General features: G+C 50.1%; 1 protein-coding gene across 1 annotated transcript in view; it reads left to right on the plus strand.

Moving 5' to 3' along the window:
• Positions 1-13,521, plus strand: part of LOC135535775 (ankyrin-2-like) — a 183,003-nt gene that overhangs the window by 127,282 nt on the left and 42,200 nt on the right. Inside the window, 5 exon segments of the mRNA XM_064962208.1 lie at positions 443-7,218; positions 7,220-8,730; positions 10,556-10,633; positions 11,354-11,485; positions 12,467-12,607. Of these exon segments, the coding sequence (XP_064818280.1) occupies positions 443-7,218; positions 7,220-8,730; positions 10,556-10,633; positions 11,354-11,485; positions 12,467-12,607 (8,638 nt within the window).

Consider the following 13,521-nt stretch of genomic DNA (forward strand, 5'->3'; position numbering starts at 1 on the left):
TGTAGTCGTTCCCGGGTCTGAGCATGGAGTGGTTCCCGGGTCTGAGCATGGAGTGGTTCCCAGGTCTATGCCTGGAGTGGTTCCCGGGTCTGAGCCTGGAGTGGTTCCCGGGTCTGAGCATGGAGTGGTTCCCAGGTCTATGCCTGGAGTGGTTCCCGGGTCTGAGCCTGTAGTCGTTCCCAGGTCTATGCCTGGAGTGGTTCCCGGGTCGAAGCCTGTAGTCGTTCCCAGGTCTATGCCTGGAGTGGTTCCCGGGTCTGAGCCTGTAGTCGTCCCCAGGTCTATGCCTGGAGTGGTGTCTGGGTCTGGACCTGGAGTGGGGCCCGGGACTGAGTTAAAACCGACTGCAACCCTGGATTGGGATGTCGTACTGGGGGAGTCTGGGCTTGGGTCTGGGTCTGAAACTTGGTCTGTGCCTTCTGGACCAACCCCAGCCATGGAGCCACCAGTGTCGCCCCTGGTCGTGGAAACCCCAATCGGATCCATAAAGGACAGAGTGAGAGCTCTGCAAAAGAAGGTTGAGGAAGAGGAAGAGGGGGAGGATGGCCGTAAGCGAAAGCCTACACAGGCGCCAGTCCCTCAGAACACAACTTTCATCACCATCACTAAGGAGACGGGTGAGCCCCAGATGCCAGATCTTCCTAAGCTTCCCAGATCTCCGAAATCCCCTCGGTCTCAGACGGAGAGGCTGGAGGAGACGATGTCTGTCCGGGAGCTGATGAAGGCATTCCAGACTGGCCAGGATCCTTCCAAGAACAAAACGGGGCTCTTCGAGCACAAAGCCATGACGTCATCCACAACCTCCACGTCGAGCTCCGAGGCAGTGATCTACAGTGAGACCTACAGAGCTGAAACCAGTCTCACAGAGCATACGCCATCAGAAACTCCAACTTCCACAATCCTCTGCTCGCAGAGTGATGTCCTGGCTCTCCATTACAAAGGGGTGGATGATGAATCACATCTGATCTTAGTAAGAGACCACTCTGAAGACTCTAAGATAACTCATGTCTTAGAAAGAGACCACTCTGAAGACTCTGAGATAACTCATGTTACGGTTCAGTTGCAGGAGTCAGCGACTAACATCAACAGAATACAACCAGAGGACAGATGGATCCCTCTAGACAGGGCTCTACCAGAGGATGGAGGTATCCTCCTAGACAGGGTTCTGCCAGAAGGTGGAGAGATCCTCCTAGACAGGGCTTTACTGGAGGATGGAGAGATTCTCCTAGACAGGGCTCTGCCAGAGGGTGGAGAGATCCTCCTAGACAGGGCTCAACTGGAGGAGGGAGGGATCCTCCTAGACATGGCTCTACCAGAGGATGGAGGGATTCTCCTAGACAGGGCTCTACCAGAGGACGGAGGAATCATCCTAGACAGGGCTCAACCAGTGGATGGAGGGATCCTCCTAAACAGGGCTCTACCAAAGGACAGACAAATCCTCCTAGACAGGCCTCAACCAGAGTACGGAGGGATCCTCCTACACAGGGCTCTACCAGAGGACGGATGGATCCCTCTAGACAGGGCTCTACCAGAGGACGGAGGGATCCCTCTAGACAGGGCTCTACCAGAGGACGGAGGGATCCCTCTAGACAGGGATCTACCAGATGATGGAGGGATCCTCCTAGACAGGGCTCTACGAGAGGACGAAGGGATCCCTCTAGACAGGGATCTACCAAAGGACAGAGGGATCCCTCTATACAGGGCTCTACCAGAGGACGGAGGGATCCTCCTAGACAGGGCTCTACCAGAGGACGGAGGGATCCCTCTAGACAGGGCTCTACCAAAGGACGGAGGGAACCTCCTAGACAGGGCTCTACCAAAGGACGGAGGACTCCCTCTAGACAGGGATCTACCAAAGGACAGAGGGATCCCTCTAGACAGGGCTCTACCAGAGGACGGAGGGATCATCCTAGGCAGGGCTCTACCAGAGGACGGAGGGATCATCCTAGGCAGGGCTCTACCAGAGGACGGAGTGATCCAACTAGACCGGGATCTAACAGATACTGGAGGAATCGTCCTAGACAGGATTCTACCAGAGGACGGAGGGATTCTCCTAGACAGGGGTCTACAAAGAGATGGAGGGATCCCTCTAGACAGTGATCTTCCAAAGAACAGTTGTATCCTCCTAGACAGGGCTCTACCAGAGGATGGAGGGATCTTCCTAGACAGGGCTCAACCAGAGGACGGAGGGATCCACCTAGACAGGGCTCTACCAGAGGATGGAGGGATCATCCTAGACAGGGCTCTACCAGAGGACGGAGGGATCCTCCTAGATCGGGATCTATCAGAAAATGGAGGAATCTTCCTAGACAGGGCTCTACCTGAGGACAGAGGGATCCTCCTAGACGGGGCTCTACCAGAGGATGGAGGGATCCTCCTAGACAAGGCTCTACCAGAGGACGGAGGGATCCTCCTAGACAGGGCTCAACCAGAGGATGGCGGGATCCCTCTAGACAGGACTCTACCAGAAGATGGAGGGATTCTCCTAGACAGGGCTCTACCAGAGGATGGAGGGATCATCCTAGACAGGTCTCTACCAGAGGACGGAGGGATCCTCCTAGACAGGGCTCTATCAGAGGACAGAGAGATCCTCCTAGACAGGCTTCTAGCAGAGGATGGCGGGATCCCTGTCGACAGGGCTCTACCAGAGGACGGAGGGATCTTACTAGGCAGGGCACTACCAGAGGACGGAGGGATCCACCTAGACAGGGCTCTACCAGAGGACGGAGGGATCATCCTAGACAGGGCTCTACCAGAGGACGGAGGGATCCTCCTAGATCGGTATCTATCAGAAAATGGAGGAATCTTCCTAGACAGGGCTCTACCCGAGGACAGAGGGATCCTCCTAGACAGGGCTCTACCAGAGGATGGAGGGATCCTCCTAGACAGGGCTCAACCAGAGGATGGCGGGATCCCTCTAGACAGGGCTCAGCCAGGAGATGGAGGTATCCTGCTAGACAGGGCTCAACCAGAGGAAGGAGGGATCCCTCTAGACAGGACTCTACCAGAAGATGGAGGGATTCTCCTAGACAGGGCTCTACCAGAGGATGGAGGGATCATCCTCGACAGGTCTCTACCAGAGGACGGAGGGATCCTCCAAGACAGGGCTCTATCAGAGGACAGAGGGATCCTCCTAGACAGGCTTCTAGCAGAGGATGGCGGGATCCCTGTCGACAGGGCTCTACCAGAGGACGGAGGGATCTTACTAGGCAGGGCACTACCAGAGGACGGAGGGATCATCCTAGATAGGGCTCTGCCAGAGGATGGATGGATCCTTCTAGACAGGGCTCTACCAGAGGATGGAGGAATCCTCCTGAACAGGGCTCTACCAGAGGACAGAGGGATCATCCTAGACAGGGCTCTACCAGAGGACGGAGGGATCCTTCTAGACAGGGCTCTACCAGAGGATGGAGGAATCCTTCTAGACATGGCTCTACCAGAGGATGGAGGGATCTTCCTAGACAGGGCTCTACCAAAGGATGGATGGAGCAGCCCAGAGATGATTCAGCTGGAGGAACCAGAGATGGGACCAGACAGGAAGTCTTCTACAGATATGATGCAGCTGGAGGAACCAGAGATGGGTCCAGACAGGAAGTCTTCTATAGAGATGATGCAGCTGGAGGAACCAGAGATGGGACCAGACAGGAAGTCTTCTATAGAGATGATGCGGCTGGAGGAACCAGAGATGGGACCAGACAGGAAGTGTTCTACAGAGATGATGCAGCTGGAGGAACCAGAGATGGGACCAGACAGGAAGTATTCTATAGAGATGATGCGGCTGGAGGAACCAGAGATGGGACCAGACAGGAAGTCTTCTATAGAGATGATGCGGCTGGAGGAACCAGAGATGGGACCAGACAGGAAGTCTTCTATAGAGATGATGCGGCTGGAGGAACCAGAGATGGGACCAGACAGGAAGTGTTCTACAGAGATGATGCAGCTGGAGGAACCAGAGATGGGACCAGACAGGAAGTATTCTATAGAGATAATGCGGCTGGAGGAACCAGAGATGGGACCAGACAGGAAGTGTTCTACAGAGATGATGCAGCTGGAGGAACCAGAGATGGGACCAGACAGGAAGTATTCTATAGAGATGATGCGGCTGGAGGAACCAGAGATGGGACCAGACAGGAAGTCTTCTATAGAGATGATGCAGCTGGAGGAGCCAGAGATGAGACCAGACAGGAAGTCTTCTATAGAGATGATGCAGATCAGCCCGGACAGGAAACCCTCTGAGGACTTTAGCGCTGACATCAAGGCCGAGCTGGAGGACAGTCCAGAGTACCAGCTGTTCAGACAGACCTCGTTTATAGGGGATGACGACCACCCCCAGGCTGAAGCAGCCGAGGAGGAGATCCCAGCAGACTACCCAAACGACACCCCAACCTTCATGTTCAGCCCCTGTATGCACGAAGACAGGCGGGATGAGTTATTCACTAAGGCTGAGAACCTGGTGGGGAATGAAAGCCCTGTGAGTCTGAAGCATGAAGGTGCAGCGGACTCTCCCGGGACTAGCCTAGGAACCAGGACTCCCCATTCAAGCACGGGGGAGAGTGAGAAACACGAAGGATTAGCAGACACCCCACAGATGAGCCCACTCACATTCCCCACTCAGGAGGTTGACCTGCCCACAGTTTATAAAGAGACAGAGATAATGGATGGGATGAAAGTACGAGGAGATGTGATTCATGGTGATGAAGAAATCTTTCCAGAAACTGAAGATTTAGTCATAGAAACCATATCAGTGACTCTGTCCCCTGTTCGGGAACCGCTGTTACAAGAAGTCACGATCCATCGGAAAACCTCCCCCAGACCGGTTAAAGTGGTGAGAGATATGTCAGGGATGGAGTCCCTCCTCAGGGGAGATATGGATCACTACCTAGAACAGAGACCATCACCTGTCCGTGGCGCTGAAGTGATGACAGTTCAGGAACCACTGTTACAAGAAGTCAGGATGGAAAGGAAAACCTCCCCCAGACCGGTTACAGTGGTGAGCGATATGTCAGGGATGGAGTCCCTCCTCAGAGGAGATATGGATCACTACCTAGAACAGAGATGTATGGTAAATCGTGGTTCACCAAAGGATGACATCGACCAACAACAGAGTTTCAAACAGACCATCCTTGCCAGGGATGACAAGCAACAATCACTTATTTTCTCCACAAAGGAGGTAGACATGTCTACAGAAGATACAGAGACAGAAAAAGAAGACTGGTGGAAAGTGCAAGATGGTGGCTCTCGGGGTGCCGAACCGATAATCTTGAACCCAGTTCAGGAGCCGATGTTACAAGAAGTCATGATCGAAAGGAAGACATCGCCCAGACCAGCTGTAGGAGTTAAAGATACGTCGGGCATGGAGGCACTCCTCAGTGGAGATTTAGAACAGTACCTAGAAGACAGACCTGTAGATCTCAGTGGTGTACCGGAGGACGACATCGTACAAGTGAGATTTGAACAGGTTGTGATTACACGGGAGGGAAAACAGGAAACCCACACGTTCTCCACTGAGCAGGTAGACCGGTCCGCAGCAGATAAAGTGACAAAGCGAGATGTTGTTAATGTAGTGCAAGTAGGAGCCGCGGAGGACGGTGTCATCTACGGTGAAGAGGAAGCTTCAGAAAGTTCAGCTACTACAGTGATACGTTCAAGAGACTCAAAGAAGGTGACCTTTGACCTTCAAAGGACGTTTGTTTCAGCTCTCCCTTCTCAAGCCTCTGAAGAGGACGACCAGATCCCTGTTGAGACAAGACCCATCTTAGAGGACTGGGATGATTTAGAGATAAAACCATCGTACCACAAAACTACAGACCTTTCAAACTCAAACCTAAACATGCAAGACTCAATTTCAGCAGACAGAATTGCTCCTGAATCTAGTTGGGTTGTACCAGAGCGCCATGAAAGGGATTCAGCTGATCATGGAGCTGTGCACAGTCCAGACGGTGTGGGTCAGGCCCTCAGACCTGCAGACTTAGAGGTGCTCTTTCCTTTGACCCTGGGCCACCCAGAGAGACGACTCTCCCATGGGGATTCTCTGGAGACCAGTCCTGTCATGGATGAAGGTTCCTCCAGGAAGTCCCCTGACTCTATAGAGCCAAGCTCAAACGGGGACTCACCCTGCCTTGACTCACTGGAGAGCAGCCCCACTGAACTGAAACAAGACACAGGCTTTCAGGCGACAAAGAAGACAGCTGTGTATGAAGACTACTACTCTCAGCTTAGAGCCTGTCTCGGTGAGGAGCACGTCAGCAACATTGAGAATGAGGATTACTCCAAACGGACTTATCAAATGGATGGTGAGCGCGAGGGTCCCCTCCCATTGAAGGGCGGAGACCCTGAGTGGCTCTCCATGCCCATAAATCTGAGCTCAAACCCTGAGGATGATATGGACGACGTGGATGCAGAGGGCAGCGGGACCGGCCAGAGACAGTTCACCCCAGAGGAGGAGATGTTTAAAATGGCCGCCAAGATCAAAACCTTCGAGGAGATGGAGCAGGACGTCAAAACGAAGACGGACGGGAAACCCTCAGACGGCTCCGTGTTATCAGACTCTGAGGATTATGAAGAACGCCAGTCGGTCGTTGACCTGATGGACAGGGAGGCGAAATCATCTAAGCCCAACACTGACGCCGGTACTCTTCAGTCTGAAACTAAAACTATGGCTGAAATCCAACACTCAGTCCCGGGTGCAGTAACTGCGTTGGATAGTTCAGTTCACTGTGAAGCCTCAGGACATTCACCATCAGGAAGACAGGTCTCTGAGCACCTCGAATATCGATCACTAAGCACTGAAAAAGAACAATATACCACAGAGAACATCAGTGAAAATATCAATGAATGTACTCAGCAGAAAGAGAAGATGGATGTAATATCAGCTATGCAAGCACACGAGGAGGAGATGGATCAGTCACAGTTGAGTGTCAGTCAGTCTGGTGAAAGTCAGTCAGTCAAAGCACAGGTGTTGTGCACCGACGATGAACGCTTCAAGGAGGTGGAGGATGCGGATGGTAAGGCAGCCATGTTGGAAATGCATCCCGAAGACATGCCTGTTCAAGGAGAGCTGGTCCCATGGAGTGCCATGCCAGATGACAACGAAGATGACAATGACGACGAAGCCTTCACAGCACGTGTGGAGGCGGAGGAACAAAGGATTATGGGTCTCATGGAAGACCGCCGTACCCCTGACACCACACCGGGTCGCACACCAATCGAGGGGGCACCCCAATCCCTTCCAGTTCCAGGAAGGGAAGTTCTTCGAGATGACCAGAGGGGGTGCTATCGACATGACAAGGAGGAGCGTTGAAGAGGAGGGCGAGGGCTATGCCTTCTTTCACATAGGAGAACACCCAGTTGACCAGGTTCTGTTCGAGGACACAGGAGATTGCGCAAGCCCCAATGTTCTCAGAGCAGAACAGACTATTGCCATTGGTGATCTACACCTCCAGAAGGTGGACCAAACCAAAGATGATTATGACTCCTCCTTCCAGACTATACCATTACCCGAGGCTGATGAGAGGGGGAAACCAGTGGCCAAACCCAGTACCTCCATCAAAATGGAGCCAAAAGCTGAAACATTCCCCCTGCTAGAATCTAAGATGGGAAGCTTCTTAGAGGTAGGTTCTCCAGACCCGACTATAGCTGAACTCCAGATGTTTACCACCACTACTCTTGTCACCCGCTCTGTGTACTCTGAACAGGTCCGCCAGTCATCTGACTCATCCCTTGAGGATGAAGAAGAAGAGGAAGAGGAGCAGGGTTCTGTCATTGAGATGCCCGCTGGCTATTATGACTCAGTGGCACCCCCTAGTGTCCTGCAAGGGTACGACAGCTTGACAGGGTCTGACACCTCAATGGCACCCCCTAGTGTCCTGCAAGGGTATGACACCTCGGCAGGGTCTGACACCTCAGTGGCACCCACTAGTGTCCTGGCAGGGTCTGACACCTCTAGTGTCCTGGAAGGGTCTGACGTCTCAGTGGCACCCCATAGTGTCCTGGCAGGGTCTGACACCTCTAGTGTCCTGGAAGGGTCTGACATCTCAGTGGCACCCCCTAGTGTCCTGGCAGGGTCTGACACCTCTAGTGTCCTGGAAGGGTCTGACATCTCAGTGGCACCCCCTAGTGTCCTGGCAGGGTCCTACACCTCCGCAGACACTGTGGCTAAGGACGAAAGCAGTTTCAAATCAAAGATACCCATCAAAGCTGGTTCAGTGAAATCAGACCTCGGCCTTGAGCAGAAGTCAAAAGTGGAGGAATCTCTTGTTCAGGACCGGAGGACGAGGTCCGAGGAGGATTTTGGAGCCGGGAAGAAAATATTAACTGACAAAGACAGCAGGAGTCACTCCGACAGCGACCATCCTGCAACTAAATCCAAACCTCTCACCTCCAGACTCCCTGTCATGGGCAAACACAAACCCACAGCCCACTCCTCCTCCTCTTCCCAGCCCGACAGAGACCAGGGCTCTGACGTACGAGAGCCTTCCCTCCGATCCTCTCTGGATGTCGACGACATCAGCAGCAGCGGTGATCACAACAGTCCAGATTCTGTGATCTTCAAGTATGACAGACCAACGCCTCGCAGATCTGCCCCGGACACGAGGGCTTTGTCGACTCAGACACGGGTTCGAGCTTCCTCGGTGACGGGGGAGGTGTTTGAGTCGAGACCCATCTGGGAAGACTCAGTAGAAACTCAGATGCAGCGAATCTGGGATGATCGGACAACGGAGCGGCAGCAAGGTACCAAAAAATCTGGCACTTCCTTTCCTCTCTTTCTCTGCTCCTTGGAAGACATTTCTTTGTCTTAGTCAAGACCAAGCATCTGTCACTTTTCTGTTGTGTGTCTTGTTTTGTCATTTCGTGCCGTGCTGTGTTGTCTTGTCCTGTTCTGTTTTGTCTCGTCCTGTTCTGTGTTGTCTTGTCCTGTTCTGTGTTGTCTTGTCCTGTTCTGTGTTGTCTTGTCCTGTTCTGTGTTGTCTTGTCCTTTGCTGTGTTGTCTTGTATTGTATTGTTTCTTTTCCATATAAATGTCTGTGTCTATTGACGATTGTCTAGATGTCTATTGTCTATGTTTGTGTACATTAAATCTCAAGATTGACTTACCTCGATGTGTTAGGAGAAAACTCATGATTAACTTCAGGACATCTAATAGACTACTACATTACTGAAACTCCTTATACTAACAATGACCACATTGAGTTCGGAATGCCACAGTCTTTCCATTGTTTAAGTACTAATTCACTACAAATACACTGTCGAGGTGGTCCGAGTAGAGCAGGTATTGTCATCAACAGTATGGATCAGAACATCAGTCCTCCTTCATACTTCTCCCATCATCAGCACCATGACCTCCACAGCCTATAACATAGAGGCCGGTTACATTACGTTACTGAAATGTATCTGTACCTTCCAAGAACATAGAAAACATCCCATAATCAACATGATATCTGGAGAGTTTTAAACTGCTATATTTTCAGAGGAGTTATGGCCTGCGGCCCAAAATGGCACCCTATTCCCTATGTGCGTTATGGTCTAAAGTAGTGCATCCCTATTCCCTATAGGCACTATGGTCAAAAGTAGTGCACCCTGTTCCATATGGCCCCTATGGTCTAACGTAGTGCACCCTATTCCCTATAGGCCCTATGGTCTAAAGTAGTGCACCCTATTCCCTATAGGCACTATGGTCTAACGTAGTGCACCCTATTCCCTATAGACACTATGGTCTAACGTAGTCCACCCTATTCCCTATAGGCCCTATGGTCTAACGTAGTCCACCCTATTCCCTATAGGCACTATGGTCTAACGTAGTGCACCCTATTCCCTATAGACACTATGGTCAAAAGTAGTGCACCCTGTTCCATATGGCCCCTATGGTCTAACGTAGTGCACCCTATTCCCTATGGGCCCTGTGGTCTAAAGTAGTGCACCCTGTTCCATATGGCCCCTATGGTCTAACGTAGTGCACCCTATTCCCTATAGACACTATGGTCTAACGTAGTCCACCCTATTCCCTATAGGCCCTATGGTCTAAAGTAGTACACCCTATTCCCTATAGACACTATGGTCTAACGTAGTCCACCCTATTCCCTATAGGCCCTATGGTCTAAAGTAGTACACCCTATTCCCTATAGACACTATGGTCTAACGTAGTGCACCCTATTCCCTATAGGCCCTATGGTCTAAAGTAGTGCACCCTGTTCCATATTAGCCCTGTGGTTTAAAGTAGTGCACCCTATTCCCTAAAGGCACTATGGTCTAATGTAGTGCACCCTATTCCCTATAGACACTATGGTCTAACGTAGTGCACCCTATTCCCTATAGGCCCTATGGTCTAAAGTAGTGCACCCTATTCCCTATAGGCCCAATTGTCTAACGTAGTGCACCCTATTCCCTATGGGCCCTGTGGTCTAACGTAGTGCACCCTATTCCCTATGGGCCCTGTGGTTTTAAAGTTGTAATGCAATGTAAAGGGAATATGATGCCATTTGGGACGTAGCCTTAGCGTTGTTACCGCTGTGAGCTGTGATGACCTGTGTGTAACCTCTGGCCGTGGTGGTGTTCGTAGTGGATTGGCACGACGATGCAGACAGGAAAGAGGAGACGTTGGCTATCGTTGCAGACCTGCTGGGGTTCAGCTGGACAGGTAAGTTATCCAGGTGGTGTTTACCTGGTGTAGAAGGTATGTATGAAATAGGAGTGAAAAGCTGTTGGAACACTGGTCAAATGTTGTCCACTATGTAGGGAATAAGGGTACTGTAATAAGGGTACACACTACGTAGGGAATAAGGGTACCCACTACGTAGGGAATAAGGGTACTGTAATAAGGGTAGCCTAGTGGTTAGAGCGTTGGACTAGTAACCGGAAGGTTGCGAGTTCAAACCCCCGAGCTGACAAGGTACAAATCTGTCGTTCTGCCCCTGAACTGGCAGTTAACCCACTGTTCCTAGGCCGTCATTGACAATAAGAATTTGTTCTTAACTGACTTGCCGAGTTAAATAAAGGTAAAATAAAAAAATAAAAAATGTAGGGAATAAGGGTAGTGTAATAAGGGTACCCACTATGTAGGGAATAAGGGTAGTGTAATAAGGGTACCCACTATGTAGGGAATACGGGTAACCACTACGTAGGGAATAAGGGTACTGTAATAAGGGTACCCACTACGTAGGGAATAAGGGTACCCACTACGTAGGGAATAAGGGTACCCACTACGTAGGGAATAAGGGTACTGTAATAAGGGTACCCACTACGTAGGGAATAAGGGTAGTGTAATAAGGGTACCCACTACGTAGGGAATAAGGGTACTGCAATTAGGGTACTGTTTAGGACGTCACCTCAGTGTCGTCCCCCCCCCCGTGTGTCTCAGAGCTGGCGAGGGAGCTGGAGTTCAACGAGGATGAGATCCAGGAAGTGAGGACGGAGAACCCTAACTCTCTACAGGAGCAGAGCCACGCCCTGCTGCAGCGCTGGGCTGAGAGAGAGGGAAAACACGCCACCGGTATGTCTGTCCTGACGCCATCTGTTCTACACGGCCTCACTTGGGTATGTCCAAAATGACACCCTATTCCTTATACTGTATAGTGCACTGCTCTGGATAAATGTAGAGCACTATCTAGGGAATAGGGTGTCATTTTGGCACTCGGCTGTGGACTCAACCACAGAAACTATCCATCTCTGGACAAAAGTAGTGCACTATCTAGGGAATAGGGTGCCATTTTGGAAATACCCAAGCTACCCAGCTGTGGACTCAACTACAGAAACCATCCATCTCTGGACAAAAGTAGTGCACTATCTAGGGAATAGGGTGTCATTTTGGCACTCGGCTGTGGACTCAACCACAGAAACTATCCATCTCTGGACAAATGTAGTGCACTATCTAGGGAATAGGGTGCCATTTTGGAAATACCCAAGCTACCCAGCTGTGGACTCAACCACAGAAACCATCCATCTCTGGACAAAAGTAGTGCACTATCTAGGGAATAGGGTGCCATTTTGGCACTCGGGTGTGGACTCAACCACGGAAACCATCCATCTCGGGACAAAAGTAGTGCACTATGTAGGGAATAGGGTGCCATTTTGGACATACCCAAGCTACCCAGCTGTGGACTCAACCACTGAAACCATCCATCCATCTATATATGAATGATAAATATATATTTTACAGCCTTATTCTAAAATTTATTTAAAATGTTAGTTGTTTTCTCATTAATCTAAACACGATACCCCATAATGACAAAGCAAAAAACTGTTTTTTTTGTTGTTGTTTTTTTAGAAACGTTTGCTATTTATGAATGATAAATGTCTTCTTCAATTGATTGTCTTTTTTGTTGTATATTTTGTTGTTGTTGTTGTTGGTTTAGAGCAAGATTATTTTGTTTAATGAAAAGTGCTATAGAAGTGAAATAAGTAAGGGTTATTTATTATTATTACTATTATATGATTGTTACGTTACTAATATGTGTTATCTTTTGTCCTGCAGAGGAGAGCCTGATAAAGAGGCTGACCAAGATCAACCGGATGGACATCGTCCACTTGATAGAGACCCAGATGAACAAGTCAACACAGGAGCAGACATCCAGGACCTACGCAGAGATAGAGAAGACTCTGGACCAGAGTGAAGGTACTGGACCAGTTACATTACATTACAGAGATAGAGAAGACTCTGGACCAGTTACATTACATTACAGAGATAGAGGAGACTCTGGACCAGAGTGAAGGTACTGGACCAGTTACATTACATTACAGAGATAGAGAAGACTCTGGACCAGTTACATTACAGAGATAGAGGAGACTCTGGACCAGAGTGAAGGTACTGGACCAGTTACATTACATTACAGAGATAGAGGAGACTCTGGACCAGTTACATTACATTACAGAGATAGAGGAGACTCTGGACCAGAGTGAAGGTACTGGACCGGTTACATTACATTACAGAGATAGAGGAGACTCTGGACCAGTTACATTACATTACAGAGATAGAGGAGACTCTGGACCAGAGTGAAGGTACTGGACCAGTTACATTACATTACAGAGATAGAGGAGACTCTGGACCAGTTACATTACAGAGATAGAGGAGACTCTGGACCAGTTACATTACAGAGATAGAGGAGACTCTGGACCAGAGTGAAGGTACTGGACCGGTTACATTACATTACAGAGATAGAGGAGACTCTGGATCAGAGTGAAGGTACTGGACCAGTTACATTACATTACAGAGATAGAGGAGACTCTGGACCAGTTACATTACAGAGATAGAGGAGACTCTGGACCAGAGTGAAGGTACTGGACCAGTTACATTAAAGAGATAGAGGAGACTCTGGACCAGAGTGAAGGTACTGGACCAGTTACATTACAGAGATAGAGGAGACTCTGGACCAGAGTGAAGGTACTGGACCGGTTACATTACATTACAGAGATAGAGAAGACTCTGGACCAGTTACATTACAGAGATAGAGAAGACTCTGGACCAGAGTGAAGGTACTGGACCAGTTACATTACAGAGATAGAGGAGACTCTGGACCAGTTACATTACAG

Source organism: Oncorhynchus masou, unplaced genomic scaffold (genome assembly GCF_036934945.1).
Source record: "Oncorhynchus masou masou isolate Uvic2021 unplaced genomic scaffold, UVic_Omas_1.1 unplaced_scaffold_514, whole genome shotgun sequence".
Lineage (NCBI taxonomy): Eukaryota > Metazoa > Chordata > Actinopteri > Salmoniformes > Salmonidae > Oncorhynchus > Oncorhynchus masou.